Source organism: Anopheles stephensi, chromosome 2, assembly GCF_013141755.1.
Source record: "Anopheles stephensi strain Indian chromosome 2, UCI_ANSTEP_V1.0, whole genome shotgun sequence".
Lineage (NCBI taxonomy): Eukaryota > Metazoa > Arthropoda > Insecta > Diptera > Culicidae > Anopheles > Anopheles stephensi.
The window spans coordinates 56,515,801-56,541,594 of record NC_050202.1 but is presented as its reverse complement, the minus strand read 5'-3'; the positions used below and the strand labels follow the sequence as shown (position 1 = coordinate 56,541,594).

The following is a 25,794-nucleotide window of genomic DNA, read 5'->3' as shown; positions in this document are numbered from 1 at the left end:
ATTCGGTGTGAGGATTTCAACTGTGGAATTGAATTTTTGTTTGACATTTGGACTTCCCACTGTTCTCGATCTTGGAAAGCAAAATTGAAAGAAAAGTGATACAGTGTGTGTTGTTGTTGAAATAAATCATTTACAAAAATTTTCCTTCATTTCTACAATTGTTATGGTGTTATCTATCTTTAATATAAAAAAGTACGGGCATTTAATTCCGTATTGTCGTTGTGTTGTGGAGAGCAATGGAAAATGTAGGCCACAGCTCGGCCACAATGCACTATGGGACGAGAGGCTGTTAAAAAAACACAGGCACAACTGACAGCACAGAACGACAAACACAATCATTCTCGTACTATGACTGGACGCGAGCGTGTCGAGCTCTGGGTCGCGAACGTTCGTGAGTTTGTGCAAGTAAAAACCAACAAAACAAACATCAAACCATGATGTTTGTTCGCTCCGGTGTTCTGCTGCGTTGAACTTGGGTGCCAAATTTACAATTCTTCCCTCGAATGTTTCCCGCTGTGAGTGTAGTTTTCGTGCGAGAAAATTGTTTGTAAAATTTAAACCAAAACTCCAACGTGTGTTGTACTGACAGGTAGTGTGCTTTCCATATTCTAATTGGATTACAAGGTACGGAACCTGAATCCGTCTCACACCTGTTTGTGACCGATTGGTTTAGTGCAAGAAGGTAACCAATTTCGGGGCCCAAATCGTACCCATTTCGACACACATTAGTGATCGGGATTGAGGATCGCAGAGAGCCCCCTCCCCGACCCCATTCTTTGCTGGCTGGCGAGAATGAACGGTGCTGCAGAACGGGGAGGAAAAGTCCAGAAGAAACTACGGGCCACCATTGCCATTGCGGGATCTGGTCGCCGACGCTTTTCCATGTCCGATCGATGAATGATCGATCGTGTCGCGGGGTGGAAGAGAAGATCCCGGGTCGCAAACACCACTCTTGTGCGGTCTGTACTTGTCCACGCGAGAGTGTTTAAATGTGTGTGTGTGTGTGTAGGTGAATGTATAGAAAGCTAAGAAGGTAAGGAGCGGAAGCAAAACGACAGGAAAAGAAGTGTGTGAAGGTGCATCAAGAGTAGCCCAACAACCCACCAAGAGCAGGCAGCGTCTCCAACTCAGCCGCGTGCGAGTAAGCGAGAGTAAGAAAGCGTGTTCTGTTGTGCGTGTGTGCAAGAAGGATAAAAAAGGGAAGCGAAAAGTAGCAGCCAAAGCTGGTTTCACCTACTGGGGTGGATGGAAAGCGAGTGGTAAAGAAGTTTTGACCTGGCTGCTTAGATTGGTTGGTGTGTGTCGCGTGTGTGTGTGTGTGTGTTGGTGTTGGTGCGGTTCGTCTTGCATACGGGGCGCGGTGAGTGTGTGTATATGCCGCTGGTCAAGAAAAGAAGCCCAGAAGAAAGAGCGATCGGGTTTGTTTGCCTGCGCGCATCGAAGTCGCCGTGGCCGTTCTTGATTGCCGTAGCGGTGTGTGCGTGTTGAGCAGAAATCAAGCAAAAGTGGATTCGTGAACCGCGGGACCCCAGTTCCCAGTTCCCACCCCGTGTTTTCGCCCGTTAGTGTGTGAGTGTGTCTCCTAGCAACGTTCTTAGGCGGTGGGGAGTGTATGTGAGGTGTGTTTTGTGCAGCAGGTACGCGAAATTATATCGCGAAAAGGGAGAAAACGTACGTAGCACCAACACCAACGGGTCTGGTTGACCGCCGGTGGACGGTATATAGCCCACGCTTGCGTTTTTCGGTGCAGCAGCAGCAGACGCAGTGGGGGTATTGCTACTGAGCCACACCAATCACCCCCTTACCCATACCCTCCAGTCCACCGTGTCAAGGGTCGTGAGGGGTGTCGTGAGTTTCAACTCCTGCCCGGAAAGTCGGACTGTGTGACGTGTGCAGCAGCAGCAGAAGTAGCTAAAAGAAGAGCTTCGAACGGTAGGAAGGAAACCGGAATCGGTGCGACGTACGAAGAGATCGCGGAGAAGAGGCAGAAGCGGAAGAAAACATCGATCAGACCAGTGGGTTGGTGCAAACCAACCAAACCAAACCAGAGACCGAACGGACGCGAAAAACGGGGGCAGCAAAGAATCACTTTGAATGAACGGCCCGACCCGAGGTACCGTCCGTCGCCATTAGCAACGTCAAGGCGGTAACACAAAGCGCGAGGTTGCAAAGGAAAGGTAGTCCCTACTTTGCGAAATTAATAATCATACTCCTGTTACGCGAATTGCGATCGTCAACATGTTGCGATTTCTGAGCCGCCGCAAAGGGCGCAATGCTGCCGCCGATACGGTCGACAGCCAGATCAAGTCCCAGCGCATCCCGACTAACAAGAATTTGATCCCGTGTCGCGTGATACTGCTCGATAACACGGATCTTTCGGTGGATCTTACGGTAAGTTGATCGTCCGCCTTTTGTTTTTTTCTTGCTTTTGGGTGGACATTAATGTGGGCACTTTTCTTGCCCGCATTCCATTATCGAATGGGGTGGAGCAGTGGGAATTGCAAACATTTGTCTGGCCGTTGTCTACGGTTTCGGGCTGGTTGTTAGGACTGGGGCCCTTCATTACTGTGCACGTTTTTCGGTCGCTTTCGGGTAAATACGTTCGATAAGATAAGAGGGTCGGTACCAGCAAGTTGTTAGTTCGGCTGTTCTTGCTGTAGGGTTTGTCATCATCGCCCACCACAAGGAGAAGGTAACGGAAGCTAAAGTAAAATATTTGTTTTTAATCACTTGCTGTTGGTGACCTGCTACTAAAGGAAGCTAAAGGTATTTGAAAGGGGGTCGTCTATAGGGCCTTCGACGATTGGTATCGATTACTGGTGGAATTTGGAAAGATGAACCTGTTTCCGGGATTGGGTTGTTCGATGTTTGAACACTTAGAATGTTTGATCGAATACCTCTGTATCGGACACCGATAGAATATCGCGAAGGAACGGTCTTGTGTTTAAAGTGTACTATAAATGTTTACTTGTTTGGAGTCACTATTGTGTAACCTAATTCTAAAAGCCTTAAATAAATGAATCAAGTCAAGTAATTCAATGTGCCTATCAACAAACAATCAAACAAACCTCACATAGTAATTGAAAAAAGTAATTATGTAAACTTAGAATTCTCTTGTTGACAAGTCTCGTCTCGGTCTTGACTTACTTACAAATCGGTTAGCGGTCTTCGCCTGTTTCCGAAGACCTCAATACCATTCACACTGTAGCATAGTTGTCAGGTGGGCAGATGTGCCGGTTTTTTCTTGGAGACGCCCATTTAGGCGCGTTTATGTGGACTGCCTTAAAGCACTTTACGTGCTGGATCGTCCGGTACCCTTCTCATGACATGACCAGCCCACCAGATCTTTGTCCTTCCATACTCGACTTCAACTTCGAAGGAACATTAATGTAAGAGCAGAGCAAACCAGCATGAGGTAATTTTGATGATAGAAACGAGGATTGATTCTAGAACCGATGAAAGGTTTGCTGCATAAACCAACAATTCCTTTATTTGCTCTAAGCATGTATCCATCGTATAAGATCGAGCATATTGACCAAATGCTGTATATTACAAGCATCTTTAAGCTTATTCCTACATGCGTTCCCTCAATCAATCTGCATCCGCATCTGCTTGGGATTACAAGAAGTACTCCCGGTACTGCACACCATATGCTGTACACGAAAACAAAGGCACCTTAACTCGCTCAATTAACGAAGCGCTTTAAATGTCGGTCAAGTGCCAAGAGCATTACTCGTTCCGTTTGGAGAAGGGTGCAAATTAGGGCACACACGATCATCTTTCCCATTGACTTCCCATACTGGGAACCGCCTGTGCGATAGATCACAGCATAATGTTAGCATGATCGCGCACACCGACATCCTGGCGTGACTTAACCTCATACAGAGTTAGTTTGAACGAAATGTTAGCAGGCTTGTAAAATGCGTTTACTTGCATACTAGAGCCACGCACGTACTACTGTAGCATCTCGCTAACGGAAGTTGCATCAAACCTTTCCATGTTAGCAACCCCGGTGTGCGTGTGTTTTTTATGTTTTAGGGTGGAATTAAGTGTTCATTACCCTTCCCGTGCATAATCAGAGAAGTTTCCATGCGAATCACCCATACGGCTCGATTAAGGGTGTCATTAGCGCGCGAAAGCGGGCAGCTATCGATGGTGGCTCATTAAGAGCGTCCTTTAAACCGTTGTCGCAGCGAGGCCATGCTATGGAACTAACCCAGTACCCATTGCTGATAATATGCAGCTCGTGCATTAAGGTACTTGAAACCTGACGATCGACTTTGTGCGGTGGAGCGAAGAGTGGGTAGAGATGGAGACGACAATGCAAACAGTAGTTGTAGCTATTGACTCGATGCAGTTTATCACCAGCTGGAATGCCAAGGTGTGCGCCCCGGGTGGGTGGTAGAACTCGATAAGCTTTGTGCGCTGTATGTAGCGACAGCAGGCAACAAAGTTACAGCTGACCAAATAATTAGCAATATTCCTATGCGCTGCCCTATCAATGTTGCCTCACGGATGGATTGATTGGCTGCTTGAAGGTGTTTGGCGCGATACAACTGTTTTAAAGTGAGGTCGAAAAGTCGCTGTCCCACTTACAGAATACCTTCATCCCAAAAGCTTTATAACGTTACGCATTCCACAAGGTAGAAGAATTTCTTTCCCCCGAAGTCTCGCACAGATGACGTCGGCTTACTTGAGCCGGGTTCGTCGCCGTCGCCGTTGGAAGTCTTTTTGTTCTTCGATCCGGGAGACCGTCCAAGTCGACACTGTGTCACAAATACGCGCGCGTGCACACGCATGCACGCATCAATGCCAAACCTTTTACGGCGAAGAAGAACGGTATAGCCTTTGATTAGCATACCGTGGCATTAGAAACACGCTGGCAGCTGTGTCGGAGCTGGTACACGAAGCAACACCAACCAGACAGGCACGATACTGCCGGTGACAGAGGAATTTGTGTTGTGTTTATTTATTTGGAAAGGTTTTAGGGTTTGTGCTAGCGAGACGAAAATTCTTTCCGAGAGTTAGGTGTTACTTAACAATCTTCTTCTCCGTGTTTACCTTGCACAACTCGATTTGGTCGAGATTTGAACCCAAAGCGTGCTTGCCTGTGAAGTATCAGGCCTTACAACTACCTCCAAAAAAGAAAAAAAAACTCTATGTGAACAGCTGTTGGCTCTCGCCGGCTCTTCTGTTTGATTCTGCTCCTCAGGCTTGCTGGTGAGAATCGGTTTCATCCTCCTCATAATTATACCTTCCAGCAAACGCGCAATCCATTCATTTCCTATTCCACAGCACACGGTTGTGACATTCATTTCGGCCCTACTTCTGCCTACCTGTGTGTGACAACAATCCATCCGGCATCACTCACCAAAACAATCAAATCACACGACAAACCCCCGTTAGAGGCCCTTTTTTTCTAAGTCATCCCTCGCATTCCACCACTGCGCCGTCACCTCGCACTTAACTGTAACGTCGTGTTAGTGTCGTGAGAGGTATTTTGAGGTTACTTTTGGTCGTGTTTTGATCGTGTGTTCAGAAACGCAGAAAATGCTGCTCGAAATTCCCATTCACAAGAAGCGGATCAGAGCCAAGAAGCGACGCGTGTCACCATCATCATCATCTCCACATGACTATCATTTGCTGGGGAAGAACTCACGCTCATAAGGGAGTTTCTTCCGCATGCGTATCTGCAGCTGGAATTGGGATTAAATTCGTATTTTCTCATCCAGCAGCCAACCGAAAATTCAACCACTCCCAGCATTGATGGTACAACAATCGAACATCGAACGTGGTGTGAGTGGCTGCCGAGAGGCTTTCCATGGTAAAGTCCGCACCTCACTTTTCCCCTACGACCGTACGACCCAACCCCCTTTAGCCGACGAGAGTGTGATTGAGAAAATGGTGGAAAACCCGTCCAAAGATTGAGCAAGAGTTGGGGTTTTTTAAGGAAGTAAGCGATACATCTTCGCATAGAGCCACGGGCAACGGCATCGCGTAGCGAAGCCAATCCGCATTTTTTTCCATACCCCATGGCGTAATTCGTTCATCTTCCGGACAAAAACCGGCTGAATATTTGTGGAACAACTGGAGAGAGCAACCGGCGGCCCCCGGGCAGGGCTGGTTCACCGCGCTCGGTACGTCGATTGGTGAGAATAATAACAGTTTAATTGCCAGTGTTTGTTGGTTTATTAAAATCTCAAACCTCATTTTCATCCCCCTTGGCTCATTCTTCGGCCTCTTCCAGCACGATCGAGCCTAGCGATAGCTTCGAGGTTCCCTTCGGACGCCTGTTCTCCTATGGGGAGGGCTTTTCCTCCAATCTCGATGGTGCGGGTTTCACTTCCTACGTGGATCAGTTCCCTGTAGCATTTCCCATAAGGGCACAACCGTGTGCTGTCTGGCGGGTGGTTGGATTGTTTGTTTTGAGCTCCCTCCTATTGCAGCTGGGTGCTGTTGCTTTTGCTGTTTTTATCATGTGTTTTCTCTCTTACATTTTGTTTCGCCGTGGGCCGGCACGAACGACCGTTCACATTCTTCTCAAGGTGACTTCTAGATGCTTTCCGCATTTCTATGCCTTCAGGTCTAGGAAAGACAGGGGAAATGATCTAGCACTGCTAAACGGTTCGGCGGTCGTCCCATTTGGGCGATGCTCTTTTTTGTGTGGACTTTGCGATAAGAGTGAAACGAACGATACGGGCGTTTAAAGCTGTTTTGCTTGTTTGCTTGCGGATCGTTTTCAGTGAGGAATGGTTCCCGTTTTTGTTTCGTTTTATTAGGGGAATGTTTGAACAGCTTTATCGGTCTGTGTTGAAGAGCTTGCACCACACGTATATCAGGAAAAAGTTTGTAATATGCAAAAACGACTTTTTTAATTCTTTCTTCATTTGATGAGCCACCCAGTAGTTCCTTTGTTTTTTTATTGTATAAAAACTGTTATTTGCAGACAAAGTATTACAATATTATCAGCTGATTTTGTAGAGCTATAGAGCCAACACAGTCGAATACGTGATTTATCTCTGAGCAAAGAAATGGGAAGTAGTGAGGTTGGTAATATCTGATCTGTTTACTCTTTAGACCTATCAGTACGCTTAAAATGAGATAGATTACCTCCTCCTTACAGAGATGTACGGACTCTTTCATTTTTTTTCAATTCAAACGGACGAGAAAAACTGAGGCTGAAACTTTAATCCAGTTGTCAGAACATCCGCTTAAACGGTGAAGAACGTTCTGGAAAAGATGGACATTGTTACACAAACCGTTCGTTCACATCTGAGACTAAGCTGTCCCTGGGACGATCCCTCAGAACGAGCAGCTGACAGGTCTTGTAAAACATATCTTTTTGACGGTGTGCGAGTCGTCTGTACAAGAAACGAATTTTAGACAAACTTCTATCGGAGGACCTTATCCATTTCTGTTCGACAGCCTTGGCTAAAGTCCCTGCTAATTTTGGCATCTTGTCGTCTGGTAAGGGTTTGCAATACTTTTAAAGAATTCACCTTGAATGGAATATTCTTGTTTGAGGTTTCTGAAATTGAGTTATCTGTCGTAGACATCTAGTCTTATTGTCAACCCAGATTAGTCTATGTTTTCACAATGCACAAGCTTATACTTTCTTAACAAAATTGTGCTACTGACTTCAACAAATTTGCAAATTGACATTAGCTTTGTTGGGGGAAAATAGCAAACAGTTTGATAGGTGCATGTAATTTAATTTCAATTAATTTCATTAGCCTCCCAATTTCGACCGATCAATGAAATAGAGTAACCAATTTTCCTTTCGGCACGGTTCCGCTGCCCTAACGGGTCTTAACGATTTCCTTGGCATCGGTTTGTTTTATCCATGGTAAATCTTCAATTTCGTTTGTTTGTTCGTTTGTAGAGTTTTATTCCTTAACAAAAACAAAAATGTAGGTTTCGTTGTGCATACTTCTGTGTACTTCTTTAATTTGATGGCTGTGTTTTAATACCGTAACGTGATCAATATCAGAGACCGACCCGATTGCCATTCATACCACTACTTGCGACCGAGAATGCGAACCGCCAGTTAGGCGATTTTACAGCTGATAAGTTCGCATCGGGGAGCGTTATTTGCCGGCCACACTGTGAAAAAGATGACGGCATACAATGTGGATTCCAAGGTCTTGGTTTTTTTTATGCAAGATGGGGACGAGGAACAAGAAGCCAGAAGCCGTGAGGAAGAACTTAATTAAAATCGATTTCACAAAAATTAAACTGAATGGGCTTGCAAGCAACGTTTCACATTCATACCACAAAGTCTTGCAAACCCGAAAGCGACAATGACCAGTGTGTCCAGTGGAAGGTTATGTTTTGCTATTAAGGCGACTTTACTGGTGTAGGGTTGTTGGACATAACAATAGCATCTGATGTGAAAAATTTTGAAAAGAAAAACATGCCACATTACTTATTGTTTTCACTCTTTTTTTGGGGATGTTTTTCTGATCTTTCGAAGTTTCTAAGAAAATAGTGAGTAGACATGTAATAAGGTTTATTTTCCATTCGTCTTGCGTGAGTATTTCCCCTTTTTTGTTGTTTTAAATAATGAAATCTAATGCAATTGTGTGGTATGAGGCGAAAAAAATGGATATTTGTAAATTACCCTCCACGTGGAGCTGGTCGGAAGCGCTGATCGTACGTCAGGTTGTATCGTACGCTTGCATTTACATTGATGCATCACTACACTCTGGCTGAGCCCTCATACCCTTTTCCGCTGGAAGGGGTGAATGGTTAGGTTTTTCCGACTCAATGTCTAACCTTTTACCGCCACCGAAGGATGGCTTGGCCAATGAATTTTGGGGGATTTTTTTTTCTTTTCCTCTGTGAGGCAAAATCTTCAAATCATCAACCCCACGAACGAAAGCAGTAATTATTTCCATAAGTAGAAAGTCATCTTTCTACCAGGCGAGGGTGGAAAAAGTGTGGACGATCGCGGAAGCGCGCGTGGGTCTTGTATCGTCGCTTATGCTAAACTACGGCGCCCGCGTTGGATCATCACTTCAGCTGGGGGTTGTAAGGTTACATTTGAATTTTGGATGGAAAATGGATTTCCCCGTCGAGGTGGTGGGTGGTGGGTGTTTGGGACGACGCTTGTCCGGTGTGTGTGGTGTCCGGCTTTCTTTCCACTTAATGCAGTGCAGAAAAATTGGTCTGTACGACGCATATTCGCGTGCAGGTGAAATTGTGATTAACGCTTCGCGAAGCGTGCTGAAACGAATCGGCATTAATAAGAATGAAGTGATAAATATAGCACTTCAAGCGATTCATGTCCTCGTGGTACGATTTTGTAATATTATCATAAATATATAAATTATGACTAATAACCCTAGCGCAGCCGTCAGATTTATTGCATAGCTATAAAATTTACGTCAGCGCCACCGATCAGCAGCCAACCGACCCGCCTTAATGCATCCGGTCTGGTAAACGTAACTTTTGGCGTTTGTTTACGAACTGTGAGCAACCAGAAGAAGCAAAAAAAAAAAGATAACGAAACAAAACGGTGTGCATACACACGATCCGCCAATGCTTTTCCGCCGACCGACCCTTCCCGAGAGCATTCTCATTCGGGCGGATAATTTCGTGCGCGCTCTTTTGTGTGCAACAGAGAGTTGCGCAAAACACATCTCTGCACGGCAGTCGTTCCCACCGGGGTCCGGTTGGTACTTGCGATTGTTCCCAATGGCCAGCCAAATGGTGTGGACGTGAAAATTGAATGTGAGATTTGCTGCATTTTTGGAATCAATTTTTGGGCAATCCGTTGGCGGCCAGAAGACGATGATGTCGGACCACCAAAACCGTGTCCCCCTCTGCTGCATGTTTGGCATCGTTTTCCCCGTCGAGCGCTGAGGTGTTTGATCAAAAGGTCGTGCCGTGGCATAATTTGGAGAAAATATAAAATAATTTGCTACACGCTGGCGCCCCGAATCCACAAAACTGACCCCCGGAATGGTGTGCAAACTGGTCTGGTGTTCGTCTCATGTGGAATGCTTTTTCCATCAGGCCATCATGGTGGGGTTTGGTCGCTGCCTGCAATCGGGAGCAGTATGAGATCTGGTTTGGGCTACATGTTTATTATCAGTCGTTCGTGCCCCCGTCCACGGTTTTGGGGTCCAAAAGTAGAAAGTGATGTGTGTGTGGAAGCTTGCGCCGCGCGTTTGGCTAATGACGGTTGCCGGTGATGATTATTTTATTGCACCGTAACACTTTTTCACAACTTTGGCCGCGCGTGCGCTGTTCCCTCTCGCGCGATGATGATGAAAAGCTCGATTAAAATGGACAGAGAGCAAAAAATGAAATTAAATTGATCAAATGTTTGACTGCGATACGACACATCACGTTGGTCTTCTTTTTTTTTCGCTGGTGAAAATGTGTGAGGTCAGCTGTGAATTATTGTTTCTCGGTGGTGGAGTCATCTGTTGAGTGGCAAGGCATTTTTTTGCTGTTGCTGCATGTTTACTGAAGTACAAAGATACGATCGGTTTGAGGAACGCTGCTTGTTTGGAGTGATTAATCCCAACTTATTAGCATACGTGCATGCCAAATGGTAAGCAACTTCTATTGGTGCGAATTGATCATGATTCACCTGCTGGTAAACCCTTCAATAGTGGAGTTAACAAAACAATTGATCATGTTAAGGGGTTGAGTCATTATGACGAATATCTTCTGGTGCTTTCGTAGCTATATCGCAGTTTCTTTTCCTTAATTGTTATTCATTCGGTCAAACAATGTGCAAGAAGCTGTGCGCGCTGGCTTCAAGTTCGCCAGATTTTGTTGAGAATCATTCCCCGCTCAGTGCAGCCAGCAGCACGTTCGACCAGTCGTGTTTCGATGCCTTTTTTCCAAATGTCATCCAGAGTGGGGGGAGGTGGGTGACTGTGTGTCAGCTGGGCTGGTCGGCTGGAAAACGGGTTTCGAAAGTGGTTTATCCAGATGAAAATGTAACTAGGTCTGAGGTTCTTTCACCTCCGCTGGCATCGGCGGTACCGGTTCACTTTTGGCATTAAACGCGCCAACATTTGTAATGGACAATATTGTGCCCAAGTGCAAAAAGTCGATGGATGAGCTAACAAAAGGTCACCAAACATGCTATTATTTGATCATGTAAACGTTCCCAATAAAATAATTAGTTGTAGTAATTGTTACTCACCTCGGAATCGCGGTTTCAAATCTACGTTGCTGGCTAAGGCTGGGTGGCTTACAAAGTAAAATCTTAAGTAATAAATTCGAAAAGCAAACAACCTGGTGAACTGATTTATGGTTCGTACTGTTTATTATTCCTATGGCTTGCCGGGTCTCTAGCTCTTACCGATGACGTCCCACAACCGCAAAGTTCGATCGACATTCGCATGCTGTGTGTGTGTACGCGCGCGCACCCCGTGCTCTATTTGGTTTGTCTGGTGCAATTGTATCACCTCCAGCAGCGGGGTCTAGCTTTGGGAAACCTTTCGCGAATCATACCATCTCGCGGGGTGGTTCGCATGTTTCGCGACGTGCACCGTAATAAGCCCCAAGACGACGGACTGGGAGAAACAAAGATCGGTCCTCTGCTTCTCGGTTGGGAGTTTGGGCTGGGAGCCTGGGGGACGGTGAGACAGCCAGAGCTGCACAAAATCACATAACCCCCTTTTTTTGCGGCGCTCTAGTGTGTGCGCTGCAGACACACACCGAGCACGACCATTACTTGTTGGCGTGTCGCGTTTGTTGCGACGAACAAGCACAGCAGCTCCTTCTGCTCTCTTCGTCTATTTGCCGGGTTGGAAGATAGCGTGTAGAGTTCGAGCATGTTCTCGGTTGTACAATTGGCCTGGCCAGGGTAACCTGGGTGAGCCGGAGATCTATCTGGGAAAAAGAGCGCGCTGTATGGTTTTGTGCTGTTTGAACTGATTGAAAAGTGTGGAGAGAAATTGAAGTACAACAGGGTTTAATTGTTAAGCTTGTGGATATAGATAGGCTCGGCAAAGAGCGACTTCTGAATTGGAATGAAGTGGATGGTAATTATTTATGTAATTTTAAGTTGCGATTCAAAACCATCAATCGCAGCTCAGCAAGCTTCCAATTGCTTTATGTCCGTAAAATAGCTCCAATCAAAGCCACGATGACTCCAATTGCCGGGATTTATTACACTTTATTGCACAAAACTTTACCGTTCGCGTGCAATGTTTGTGGCACCGACGTTGACGAAAAGATCATAGATTCTTTCGGCCGGTGTCCTATGCACTCCCTTCCATTTGGCTGATAAAAGCGACAGCTATAGAAGAAGTCGGCTGATGGGTTGGTGAAGTAATTGTGGTCGAAAAAGTTGCGGTTTTCATCGGGGATTCCTCTCGGCGAGACTAACCGGGGTATCGTAACGTTTCGTTACATAAATCTACCCCTACAACCATTATCATTGTTTGGCGACAGTAATGTAGTGTGTGTGTACTGCTGCATTGCTCTTTCAAGGTGCCTGATGTTGCTAACGCTGTCTGCGAGTTGTCGTCGTCGAGCCGAGTAATATTTGTTTTTTATTTTGCGTGTTTTACTTTGATTTTTATCTAGCCTCCGCACGCTTCTGCGATGTAAGTTTCGTCGGGTCATCGTACTGTGCCTTGCAGTCTTACTGCTCCATTTAGTCATTAAATAAAACTGTATTTTCGATTGCCAAATATACCCCGGTAGGGAGGACGCGGCCTGTTATGGCTCCAATTAATTAGTCCCATAGTTTGAACTGAGCCGAGCTAATTTGGCGTCATTAGTCACTTGAAATCTAGTTTAACTTTGCTTTTTCAATGCAATGCAGTTATTATGTGTGGATCTATAAATATTGCGTCTATCGGTGTAACGCACCGAAGCTCAAACAAACTCTGTTGACCAAATGGGGCACGGTTAGAATTGTTGTTTGCTTCTTTCTGTTCGTCCAAAGCGTTTAATGACAACCGAGCTGCAAAACAAACGTGCTAAGTTATTTAACCGATGTTTTGATTTTGGGCTTTATTGCCCACTGGAGCAGTTGCATTCCTGCCTGCTGCTCTGCCGGCTGTTGGCCCCGAAAACCGATTACCTCAGCGCTGACGATTGTGGTGCTTTTTTGCGCACTTTTCCAATGCCACGGCTGTACATAGACGACTTTATTGTATGGCTGCTACTGCGGCCAGTTTATAAGGTCTATAAATATATCTTTGCCGCGTGACGTCAGCATATATCGGCGTGTCATCGACGGTGTCACGCGGTTTTACGATCACCGCACTAATGTTTCGGAGCCCGTGAACATCATCACACGGAGCCGTCGCTGCATCGCGCTTTTCTGACGGGGGTTGATCGGGGTGTGCGTGTGCGTCTGCATTGAGCAATGGCTGGAATGTGCTTGGCTGTCACGAACGAGCGCGAGGCAACGAGAGTGCGAAATGGAACCGTTTTAAACCGCCCCTTTTTGTCGCCGTTGTCGATGGGCTGCGCGTTTATTGATAACTGTGCCGGCCACGCGCAATGACTCATGACTGCTCGATCGATCGCGGTAGCACAACAATGAGAGGAGGGTGGCAGATGAGATGAGCATTGTTTTGTTGGGGCCGTAGGGCTTGCTGCTGAGCGTTATTCGTCATTGACATTGACCATCGGCGATGAATTTGGAATGCGTGATCCAAAGGGAGATCCAGTAACACGGGCACGTATCAGTATTAAATTGCACTAAGTTTGGTTATTTGAGCTTTGGGAGGTTACAGGGTGAATAATAGTTAAGGAGTAGGTAGTAACACGAGTATCCACGAAGGCTCTCAATGCAGTGAGATCGCTTCAGACAGACCTCTATTTCTCATGCTGTAAAAATGGAACAAACGAAAGCGGTTGCCCGAGGAACCCGTTTCCCATCGACACCCTTTACCCCCCCCCTGACGGCTCACTTTCGATGACCGGAAAAAGAGGGCCTCGTCGGTGGTTCTGTCGGATGTTTTCACTCCCACTTTGGGTGTGTAAGGCGGGAAGAAAATGGAAGCAAACGTAGGCAGCAATCAGTGCCAAAGAGGAGCGTATGCGTCGATTATAGCCAGTCGCAGCGCGTTCGACTACTTACAGGAAGAGTACGATTAGCAGGCCAGCAGCAAAAGGTGTGTGTGTGTAGCATTTTGCTCCGTTGTGTTGTGTACGATCCATTAAGCTTGACTCAACAGTAACACCGGACCGGACCAATCTTTTTTCCCAATAAGTGTGTTGGAAAATTGGGCAGCCCTTTTTTAAGCAACTATCGCTTTCGCATGAAGAAGCACTGGGGCGCACACAACGCTGTTTGACCTTCATCAATTCATCTTTACCTGCTTGCTGCTGGTCGTGTCAATGGAGATGGATGGCTATGGGAAAAGGGACAGCGCAGCGCAGAGGAGTTGCAGTTTTCCGATGTACGTGATCATCTGTAAAGGGATGGATGATCAGTAGCAGAGTGTTGAGGAAGGTTTGAAGTTAACCACGCTTGTGGCACGTTTTGGTGGTGCTTTGGGCATGCGAGTTCTCAATTGTTTCTTTATGTGACGGAATTTGCATGTGAATAGATCTCCGGTGGATAAAAGACCACCGGGAGGAGTGTAGATAAAATACTCATTAGATGTAACAGACATAGAGAGATATCGTTGGTATTTCTAAAAGACTATGCCATAGTATGTCTACGCTTTGTTACAAGTCTGTTATTGGAATGGCTGGGCAATCTCAGAAATAATCGAATTCCTGGCGTAGTTTGTATCGGCGGATATGTCATACGATATCGGAGAAGAAACCCTATACGTGTGATGATGGTGGCAGCTATGGGCCTCTTTCACATTGTTGGCCTTTTTTTCTGCACATGCCTTCTTAAAACACGTGCGTGTTATGTCCCCGCTGGTGGCAGGCAAACGAGGCCAGCAAACTACATCATAAGTAGACTTGTTTCTTATGCTCCTTTCCCACAACCACACGGGCGGGCACAAGGGCTTTGATTTTTGGACGACTGTGCCACCCGACTCCCGGGTGTGTGTCTTTTGTTTGTTGCATAATGTAATTGTTTGCATACGCGCGGGGTACGTGCTTGTGTGCCGATCGATACATTTTCCGAAAACCCGTGCCGATAATTTCCCGGTCGGAAGAAAGAAAGTTTTCCGCGACCATTGGGGCTGGTGTGCACGATCCACATTTCAGGAGTAATTAAAATAATACGAGCTGCTGGGAAGTGAAAAGAAATCAGGAGAGTAATTTTGTGTGATTTTGTACGGACAAAACATACAATTCTTTTTCGATGCTGTTGTTGTTTGGGGGGAAAGTTTAATTGCACTTGTTGTGTACCATCCATATGGAATCGAAACCAACAAGCGTCTAATGGACGGAATGTGCTTTCGGTGCAGTGCTTAACTATTTTCGGCTTTAATTATACTTGCAGAAAAAGGCGATGGCCAGCGATCTGTACGAGCAGGTTTTCTATTCTCTCGATCTGATCGAGAAAGATTACTTCGGGCTACAGTTTACCGATGCGAACAACGTGAAGCATTGGCTGGATCCTACCAAGGCGATAAAGAAGCAAGTGAAAAGTAAGTAAACTGATCTGCGTTTTTCTTTTTCTTTTTTTTGTTAGCCGAGAGATGTTTCTAATTCCGGATTTCCTTTTTATTCCAGTTGGCCCGCCATACACATTACGCTTGAAGGTCAAATTTTACTCGTCGGAACCGAACACACTGCGCGAAGAGCTAACGCGGTATCAGTTTTTCCTGCAGCTGAAGCAAGATTTGCTGGATGGCAGACTTGAATGTCCCGATCCGCAGGCGTCGGAGCTGGCTGCTTTAGCCCTACAGTGTACGTATTGACTGCATGGTTAGGTTCAAACCCAGTTTGTTTTGAACGTATTGATTAACACAATTGGTGTGTGCCGTTTACAGCGGAACTGGGAGATTTCGATGAGACCGTACATTCAGCGGCCACCGTATCGGAGTTTCGCTTCGTGCCGAATCAAACCGAAGAGCTGGAGATCATGATACTGGAGGAGTACAAGAAATGTCGAGGTCTAACGCCCGCCCAAGCGGAAACGAGTTTCCTCAACAAAGTCAAATGGTTGGATATGTACGGTGTCGATATGCATACCGTTTTGGTAAGGAAAGCCCTGGGTTTTTTTCCCCCGGCAGACGCGGCAAGGCTAACAAAAGGGTGTTAACCATTTTCTTTCTCCCCGGTTTTGTCTGCGCAGGGTAAAGACGGTTGCGAGTATCATCTCGGTCTGACGCCGACTGGAATCCTCGTGTTCGAGGGAATTCAGAAGATCGGTTTGTTCTTCTGGCCCAAAATCGGAAAGCTGGACTTTAAGAAGAAGAAGCTCACGCTGGTTGTCGTGGAAGACGACGATCATGGACGTGAGCAGGAGCACACGTTCGTGTTTCGGCTACACAACGAGAAAGCCTGCAAGCATCTGTGGAAGTGTGCGGTCGAGCATCATGCCTTCTTCCGGTTGCGGGCACCGGTGAAAGGGCCGTCCGCACGGCAGAACTTTTTTCGAATGGGCTCCCGGTTCCGGTATTCGGGCAAGACGGAGTTTCAGACCACGCAGCAAAATCGTGCCCGGCGGACGGTGCAGTTTGAGAGGCGACCATCGCAACGCTTCGCCCGCCGTCAGTCGCACGTGCTCCGCGAGCGCCAAAAGCAGCAAGCACCACCGCCATCATCGTCCACGGCCGATCTGCTACACCAGCAGCAGTCTGCCGGTCACGCTATCAACATCGCCACCACCGCCAGCTGTTCTTCCGCCGATGAGGGTCAGCATTCCACCTCCGGCACATCGACTCCATCCGCGAACACGGTGATACACAACCATATGCCGGGTTCGGGCAGCAGCACCTCGGACATTGGTGGCGCGGGCTTACTGTCGGTGGGGCTGATGAATGGCAATCTACCGTCGCTCAGTTCGAACAAATCCATTTCGTCTAGTGAAGATGTGGCGTACGGCAGTAAGGTCGGTTCCTTCGGTAAGGCGGGTCTGTCTCATCTGCCCAGCAGCCGGTTTGATGACGGTGGAAAGCTTCCTGCCATTGAGCATGAAATGAGCACCTTTGGACGGTTTGCCGGTGGTGGGGGAGCCGCCCATCATCACGGTGGTTCGTTTGGGAAGGCGTCGATAAGCTCCGGATTTAGCATTCACACCACAACCTCGTCCGATCGGGATAGTCAGATCGATACGCTGCTGAAAACGATCGCCAAGGACCCATCGCCCTCGTTGCACGGTGTCGAGCTGAACGATGCTAGTAGCTTTAAGATCACAATCAACAAGACTTCCGAGCTAGAGACTAACAACGACACGCTAAAGAAGCTGGCAACGTCACCCCACGCGGAAAAGCCGAACAATCAGATCAAACTGTCGAACAGTGCGGCGGCTGCTGCGGGTGGTGGCGTACCATTGCCACCAGGGCAAATCAAGTGCAATATATTGAAGGGTAAGCAAAACAAGCGACGAAATCATTTTCTTTTCTGGGAAGGGGCGGGCAATAAGCACTGTTGCACTACTAACCACACACACGCTTACCCATTGCAGCACGCGTTGAGGAAGAATTGCATCCGAAGCTTACTAATCATCAGCTGTACGTGCCGAGCCAGCCACTACACGAGGGTCCGGAGTCGTTGAATGCAGCAACATTCGTGTCGGTGGTACGTATAGCTTTGGCGATCGGGTGTGAGCACTTACCATCCCGCCAAAAGCCGGTCACAAATCATATGATCAATTGCACCACACACACACATAATTCGAAGCACAAGCGCAATATAAAACAGGATCAATCATGTTAGATCGCACTACAAATTATCATACATACGAGCCAAAGATGTATCATTACACTGACATATCATCCACATCCTACTATTCGCCAAATTCAAAAAATATCATCGAAGCACTTTAGTTTAAGCATAATGTGTAACTGTGCGCTGTCGTGCCTTGGCTGCATTTTTGTTTCATTGTGATCTGCATTTTGTCTGCCGTAACCGTTTAATTATCCTGTGATTGTGTCCCCGATGGCGTATAAATTGGGACCTGAGAGGATGTGAAAGAGAACAATGTTTTTCCGAGAGCATTCATACTCGGTAGTTGATTTGGTAGCGTCTAAAGATAAATTCAGACGAACATTGTTCTTCGTTCGATCTTTTCAGGCCCATAATTATAGTTTCCTTAAGAAAGCTATTTTTTGAGCTATGTGTATCATATGTGTGCTAGTGTTTTGTTCCCTTTAATATTTAAAACATTTTGTGATGTCCTTTTTTATTTTGTTTTTCTTTTCTTTTTTCCCCCATTATAAATGTCCCATTGCGGATAAACCTTCCTAATCCCCCCATGCATTTGCATTACGATTGCTATATGTAAAATGTGTTTTCGTTTTGTTTTGTGGTTTAATGTATGCGTGCGTGTTTGCGGTGTCCTTTTTTTTGAAATCTTGCCCATGTATCGTCCGGCTGTGAATGTATAAACGAATGAATGGTAAACAAACAAAAAAACCCACTATATCTGCACCTAAAACCCGGGTGGCGCACTGCAGGGTGGCGACAAGCTAACATTAAATCTAACCGGCACGACGACCATACCTACGGGTGGTAGTAGCCATACTACGATTACGACCATGATTGCCTCACCGAAAGCACCGACCCGCACGGCTACATCGCCAACAGGAGGAGCGGGTGGCAGTAGCAGCTGTTTCCTACCGGGCCAACCGGTAACGACAGTAACCGCAGCTTCTGGCGGTGGTGGCCTGGCAGGAGGACCAAGCCCGATGAGCACAGTCGAATCGCCCACACTGCCCTTTACGAACGGGATCGCCGCTCTACCGGCACCATCCCTTACGACCGACACCGTCACGGTAACACACTTCTCCGAGCAGAAAGGTGGCATAGTGGAGAAGATCAGTGTACCAACGCATTCGCCCACATCGTCACCACTCGGCGGATCGTTGGTTACGGTGGATGCGAACGGAACCGCGGCAGAATCGGACATCGACAAAATGCTGCTCGCCGCTCCACTGCGAAACAATGCGAACAATCCGTTCTTAAACATGTCCAACCCATCGTCACCGGTGCAACCGAAATCGACCAACCCGTTCCACAACCTTTCGAGCGCATCCTGTTCACCTCCACCTGCCGGTGGGCAGGTCGAGGACGAGCAGAATCTATTAACCGATGCGTTATCTGAAGCTGGTGGAGAAAAGGTTAAGCCAGCGGTCGCTACCTCGGTGACCGAGTTTAAGAACAGTAACCCTTTCAAGATGGATGAAGCCGAATTGCTTGTTAGCGAGCTGAAAGCGTCCGTAAGCAATGGCGAAACGCGCCAAGGATCGACGGGAATGACCGCCGAGCGAGATATGATTGATAGTAACGGGGTGGCAACGACTACCACCACTACCGCGGTCATCTCGAGTGGCACTGCAAGTGCTGCAACGTTGAAGGTTTGTGTTGAATTTCTGTGCTATAGGGGTTGTACTATTGTAGCGAAGTTAAATTACTAATCACTATGATGAGCACGGTGGAGAGTATGAAGAAAAAGGAAAATGGCAACCAAAGGCGGGTAAGTAAATGATTACTAACACTAGAGTTGGTTTTGTTGCGGTTATGCGGCATGTTATATTGTGTAAATACGCTATTGTTGTAGGTGAAGTATGCACCCGATTTGTCTAAACGTTTGCAATCGCCTAAAGCACTGCCTGTAATAGTATTGGGATTGGTAATGGGAAAATAGTTTAGTAGCTCAAATCTCACCTGCCAACATTTTCATTTGCGCAAAAACCGTGGAACATCATCTCATAATTAGCTAATAGGTCTAATATCGTAAATGGTTGGTGGTTTCTAAATCCCTGTTCCCGTTGTTCTCTTTTCACGCGGTGCAGGATCGTATGAAGGAGAATATCAAACCCTCACCGATGGACAACATATCGCCCTGGTTAGTGTCGTCCGATGTGGTCACTGGTCCGACCAAGCCCAAGGAGGCAACCATTATTCGCAAATCCGTCATTACAACGCAGTTGTAACGAATAATCGCTAGCAGTGGTTCGATGTTAGTGTTAGGCGCCGAATTTTATATGTGCATGTATAAGAAGGCAAACACCACATTCCTGTCATTTATGTGTAGGTTTTTAAACGATCGATCGGCATATTTGTACTGGATTTGCGCTAGTTCATCAGATGAGAGGCAAAACGGATGTACTTAATGTGTGGTGACTGATGCGCCTCATAAGGGATCAAAAGTAGGGCAAGGGTGCTTGTTTTTTTTTGGAAATAATTAAAAGACTTGTTGCAATGATGTCTACGCTGTGTGCTTTGTGGGCCGGCAATAAAAAAGGCGAAACGAAACGAAAAATCATCAAGGGGCAACTGCACTAGTATTACATGTGATCTCAGTACATTCCACTGGTGGGGACGGGAATACGGACACGGGGGTCCGGTTCGTTTCCTCTTTTGGGCTGAATTGCACACTCGTCCCTCACCCGCAAACGCCTCCTAGCTACTGAACAGTATGACACTATACAACGAATTTTAAACATTAGCGATAGTTAGGAAGGGATGGCCCGTTTGAGTGACACTCTCCATTCGGCAATGAGCGCCCAGGATGGAAGCAACTGTCTACCTTCGGTTGTCTTTGCTTTTGTATTTGCTACCTATATTTAATGTGGCCAAAACGAGAGCGGTAAAATGGGCGGTGAATGTATAGTATTTTTGTTGCAACGATATGCCACCTGGTTTTTGGGGGAGAGGCATTCAACAAGTGACCTTATACAATAAGTAATGGTAAAACGCAAGGGGAAGAAGAAAGTGGATTGAAGAGCACACTGTGCATGCATTTGAAATGTTTTCAGTATATTATTTGCTCGGGCTTATTTCGTACGTACATGTGTAAGTAGTAGCTGCAATGTTGAGCGAAGAAGCGAGAAGCTGGTTAGGTTAAGAGCTATGCAAACTCGGTTTGAAACGATAATTAATCAAAACTACATAGTAACTATGTGTGCGTGTGTGCCTCGGTTGTGGCTGAGCTGAGCGTGTGAGTGAGCTGATGATGATGAAAATGCTGCTAGAAAGTAGGGATGGATGGATTTTTTAATACCTGAAGGAACTGTTCGTGGAAGAGAATTTATTCGAGTTGTTGAATAAAAACCCCTGTATAAGTTATAAGGGTGTTGTGGCCGGTACAATGTCGACATCCGAAGAAAAAATGGTGTTTTAGCAAAAAAAGTTGTTAAAATGTGGAAACAGTGCAAATATTCGTGGAATGGATATGAAACATCCAAAGTCGACTAACGAAACGTCGATGATGGTTGGTGTATCGGATAGTAATGTCGACATAGCAATGTCGGCTTGCTTGAGCAAACGGTCGGCGACAAAGGGCAATATGAGGTCGGTAAAAACGTTTTGAAATCTATTTTGTTTTGTAAAACTTTAATTTATAATTTTTGAGACATTGGTAAGCAAATCTAGTATAATATTATTAGTTAAAATGAGCCTAATAATTTCTTTTGGATTCAGAATATCGAATTCACCAATGAACTCTATATCGACGGCCTTCGTTCTGCCAGCAATTCATGTTAAAATAGAAGATTGAAACATTGGATGGTGGCCACACCGGAAGGAAGTCTTTAAAATGGAACAAAACAGGTTTAGGTTTTATTTTCTTTATAATTTGTTGTAACTGGAAGTATGCAATCTGATTAAATGATATTGTATATTACACTTGTTGCACTTAATAATACAACACAGATACATTCATCTAGTTTTTAGTTTCATTAGTCCTCGTTCGCTAAAATCTCCCATTAGCTTGTGGATTGCAAATGAATATTATATATGTCCTCCACGATAAAGACGGTACGATGCCCGATGCATGCGTAGCTTAAGCAATCTTCTACACACGCGCCGCATTCGAAAACTTATCAGTGTCAGGAACAAGTGTACTAGCAGATGAATTGAAGAGTTGCGTCTAGCAGTTGGACCAAACGAATGTGCAGCGTGAGGGAACAATCGAACCGGCCAAGTATTACGAGGACACGAAGCAACCAAAGCAGCTAGACCACGCATCGATTGTTTGGATTGCTGTTTGTAGAGCTTAAAAAAAACGTACCACCCGCTCGCACCGGCAATAGATCGTAAAATGTGCAATTGACGTGATTTTGTGCAGAATTGCCTTCGAGAGAGAAAAGAAACCAACAACAAAACCCTTGATAACGATAAAAGGGTACGAGAAAGAACGAGGAGCTTATCATTAGCGGTGACGTATGTGCCCACGGTAGATTGCATAATGGCGGGATGATTTCAAAATCAACGTTCCAGGGAAACGTGTGTGTCAGCATGAGATTGGCGCTAATAATTGGCGCTAAATAATTTAAATTCTTTGTTGTGATATCTACACCCTGTTGGTATCACCGAATGCTGAATTATCTCTATCCGGATGAAATTGTCCATAGCTCTAGGATCGGGGTTTGAATTATGGCGAATTATGTTTTCTTGGCATTGATTAGACAATCCCGAGCGCCTATCCCGAATTATGACAAACGAAATTAAAGCAAATTAAAGGATTAATCCTGCAAAGAAGCGTACAAAAATAAACGCACTTCGGACGCTCTTCAAAATTGGCTCCTTATATGGTCACGTTGCTCTCGCAGTAGTAGGCAACCGTTTAGCTGGGCTCGGCACTCGGCTGTGAAATCACAATCCGTCATCGGTGGGACGTTTTATGATGCTCCCGAGTGAGTAGCGCATTTTCCCGCCGATCCAGATAAGACACAGACCGTGCCGACGGGCCGGCAATCGACGTTCGAAGGTGATTAGACCGTCGTAGTATACGTCGACAATCACCTGATTTGCCAGCACACGATGCGGTGCGAAAAGTGTGACCGATTATGCTACACGAAACACGGAACAGAATCGATTACAGATATTGCTCGGTATTGCTGGATATCGTGCGCCGTACGGAAGAATCTCCCGGGTGTTTACAAACAATTCCTGGTCAGCCGTTACTCAACCGAAGCGTTGCCTTTGAATCATCGTTTCCTTGCCCCACGCTAGGAACCGGAAGCATGAAACAGTTTTTCAAATCCCTTTTGACGCTCTACCAGCGTACGATAGAATTCGGTAAAATGGAAGATAAAAAAAGATAAGATTTACGCTGGGGGAGCTTTGGGTTGCTTACCGGTTACCGGTTGAATATGCAGACAGGCAGGCAGGAGGTTAGGGCGTGAAAATGTCCAAACCACCAAAAGCATCGCGTCCCGTGTACATCACCAAATATGGACGTGCAGTATGCGCCGCTTGTCGGCGATTCATTCACGAGGAATTCCATGGCGCCTCCACGCTGATGGTGCGCGCGGGTTCGGCCGGTTCGGCGGAGAATCTATTTTCAACCCGAACCGGGGTCGCGTTTTTCCGACCGATGGAGTGAGATGAGGAATTTGATTTCATCTCACTTTTCCACAGCGCGTCGCGTGTGACGCGACACGGGGCATCGTTGTTTGCAACAGGTGCGAATCGACATACATAGTGGTTGATGTTGTGTTTTTTCCACTACAACACGTCCACAGAACGCGCGTGCCGTTGATGGGGGTTTGACGGTGCAATGCTAAAATAGAAATGTTTTTTAACGACAAAGCGAGGAGGGAGAGAACAAGAGAGAGAGAGAGAAAGAAGAAATCAGGTGGAAAAACAGTCGCCGTCTACCACAACCCAACCGGCTTGCTGAGATCATGAATGGATCGGGTTAAAGATGGGAAAAATGCTGATGAGTTTGTTATGATCGGCCATGTCATGGGTTGATGGACGTCCAATGAGTTCGACGATGACACCGGACCGGAGACGCAGACACTGGGACCGAGCGATTCGCGCCAATTCGCACCAATTCGCGGATTATCGTCCAGGGTTGACACGTCAGTGCACTTGTTGTCCAATCCCGCCTCACGAAACACATCGACACCGTTTGGGGAGGTTTTCCCACCGTTCTAACCACACCGTTCGCACATCCGTCTGCCTGTGTGCGCCTGTGTCTAGCGTATCTGTTTTCCTGCCCTTTTATGGAAAGAGAACCATGCTTCGGGTCGACCTCCTCCAACGCGCCATACCTTGTTTACAGCTGCTCCGTAGACCACTCGTCCGTACCGCGGTGTGTGCTGCATGCGTTTGCTGGTGTTGGTGTCCACCCACGAGGGTGAATTCCAAACGAATTTTACGAAACTCTGCACCGATTACCTCCGGTGGTACACGGTTACGGTTTTGGCTCTTTTTTCGTTGGAAACAGTATTGCGATAAGAGGGTGAATACCATACACCCATCATGACGGTACGAAACTGCTATCATATCACAACGATCGCACAATAAGCTGGGCGCCCCGGGAAACCGCGTTGATAAAACGCACCAACACAGCGGTACCCATTCGCTGCCAAAGGTGTAACGCCTAGGTTCGATAAGGGATGTTCCCGTGAATCGCATTCGCTATAAATGGTACATGCTACTCGACATTTCGATCATAGTACTCATTGGACGGCTGTTTTTGTGCGTTGTGTGGCTCTCTATCTCTTCGGAAGTTCATTTTTCAGCCAGCGGTGAACACGTACAGTAGTGTGATCGAAGATGTGTGACGAAGAGATTGCCGCGCTGGTCGTAGACAATGGATCCGGTATGTGCAAGGCCGGTTTCGCCGGGGATGATGCGCCGCGTGCCGTGTTCCCGTCGATTGTGGGCCGCCCCCGGCACCAGGGTGTGATGGTCGGTATGGGCCAGAAGGACTCGTACGTCGGTGATGAGGCCCAGAGCAAGCGCGGTATCCTGACGCTGAAGTACCCGATCGAACATGGCATCGTCTCGAACTGGGACGACATGGAGAAGATCTGGCACCACACGTTCTACAACGAGCTGCGCGTAGCGCCGGAGGAACATCCGGTCCTGCTGACGGAGGCCCCGCACAATCCGAAAGCCAACCGTGAGAAGATGACGCAGATCATGTTCGAAACGTTCAACACCCCGGCAATGTATGTGGCTATCCAGGCTGTGCTGTCGCTGTACGCTTCGGGACGTACCACCGGTATTGTGATGGATTCGGGTGATGGTGTTTCGCACACTGTCCCGATCTACGAAGGCTATGCTCTCCCGCACGCCATCCTGCGTCTGGATCTGGCCGGTCGCGATCTGACCGACTACCTGATGAAGATCCTGATGGAGCGCGGATACACGCTAACGACCACCGCCGAGCGGGAAATCGTGCGCGATGTTAAGGAGAAGCTGTGCTACGTTGCGCTGGACTTCCCGCAGGAAATGGATACGGCTGCCACGTCGAGCTCGCTGGAGAAGTCGTACGAAATGCCCGATGGTCAGATCATCACCATTGGCAACGAGCGGTTCCGCTGTCCGGAAGTGCTGTTCCAGCCTTCGTTCATCGGTATGGAGTCGACCGGCATCCACGAGGCGGTGTACAACTCGATCATGAAGTGCGACGTGGACATCCGCAAGGATCTGTACGCGAACATTGTGCTGTCCGGTGGGTCGACCATGTTTGCCGGCATTGCCGATCGTATGCATCGCGAAATTAATGCGCTCGCCCCGAGCACGATCAAGGTGAAGATTGTGGCTCCGCCAGAGCGCAAGTACTCGGTCTGGATCGGTGGCTCCATCCTGGCGTCGCTGTCCACCTTCCAGCAAATGTGGATCTCCAAGCAGGAATACGACGAGTCAGGCCCGGGCATCGTCCACCGCAAGTGTTTCTAGGTGCACTTCTCATCGTTCCTGTTGTTAATGTGTTAAGCGTTGTTCTGTTAGTAAATTAAAATAAAATTACAATTTTAATATAAAACAAAC

General features: G+C 46.9%; 2 protein-coding genes across 2 annotated transcripts; both read left to right on the top strand.

The window, feature by feature from the left end:
- The first annotated feature begins 329 nt into the window (after nucleotides 1-329).
- On the top strand, nucleotides 330-21,135 carry LOC118502952 (mucin-5AC). The gene is made up of 8 exons (XM_036035709.1): nucleotides 330-2,391; nucleotides 15,395-15,542; nucleotides 15,628-15,804; nucleotides 15,888-16,096; nucleotides 16,193-17,429; nucleotides 17,528-17,640; nucleotides 18,519-19,418; nucleotides 19,857-21,135. Exons 1-8 carry the CDS (start codon nucleotides 2,239-2,241, stop codon nucleotides 19,995-19,997), a joined length of 3,078 nt encoding a protein of 1,025 aa, XP_035891602.1. The 5' UTR covers nucleotides 330-2,238; the 3' UTR covers nucleotides 19,998-21,135.
- A 3,323-nt stretch (nucleotides 21,136-24,458) lies between these two features.
- On the top strand, nucleotides 24,459-25,793 carry LOC118502963 (actin-3, muscle-specific-like). The gene has a single exon (XM_036035727.1). The coding sequence runs from the start codon at nucleotides 24,574-24,576 to the stop codon at nucleotides 25,702-25,704; it is 1,131 nt and encodes a 376-aa protein (XP_035891620.1). The 5' UTR covers nucleotides 24,459-24,573; the 3' UTR covers nucleotides 25,705-25,793.
- Nucleotide 25,794: the final 1 nt, after the last annotated feature.

Coding starts and splice junctions, on each gene's coding strand:
- LOC118502963 (XM_036035727.1), top strand. CDS start 24,574: ATGTGTGACGAAGAGATTGCCGCGCTGGTCGTAGACAATGGATCCGGT.
- LOC118502952 (XM_036035709.1), top strand. CDS start 2,239: ATGTTGCGATTTCTGAGCCGCCGCAAAGGGCGCAATGCTGCCGCCGAT. Junction 17,430..17,527: donor CAAGTGCAATATATTGAAGG/GTAAGCAAAACA, acceptor TACCCATTGCAG/CACGCGTTGAGGAAGAATTG. Junction 17,641..18,518: donor CAGCAACATTCGTGTCGGTG/GTACGTATAGCT, acceptor GGCGCACTGCAG/GGTGGCGACAAGCTAACATT.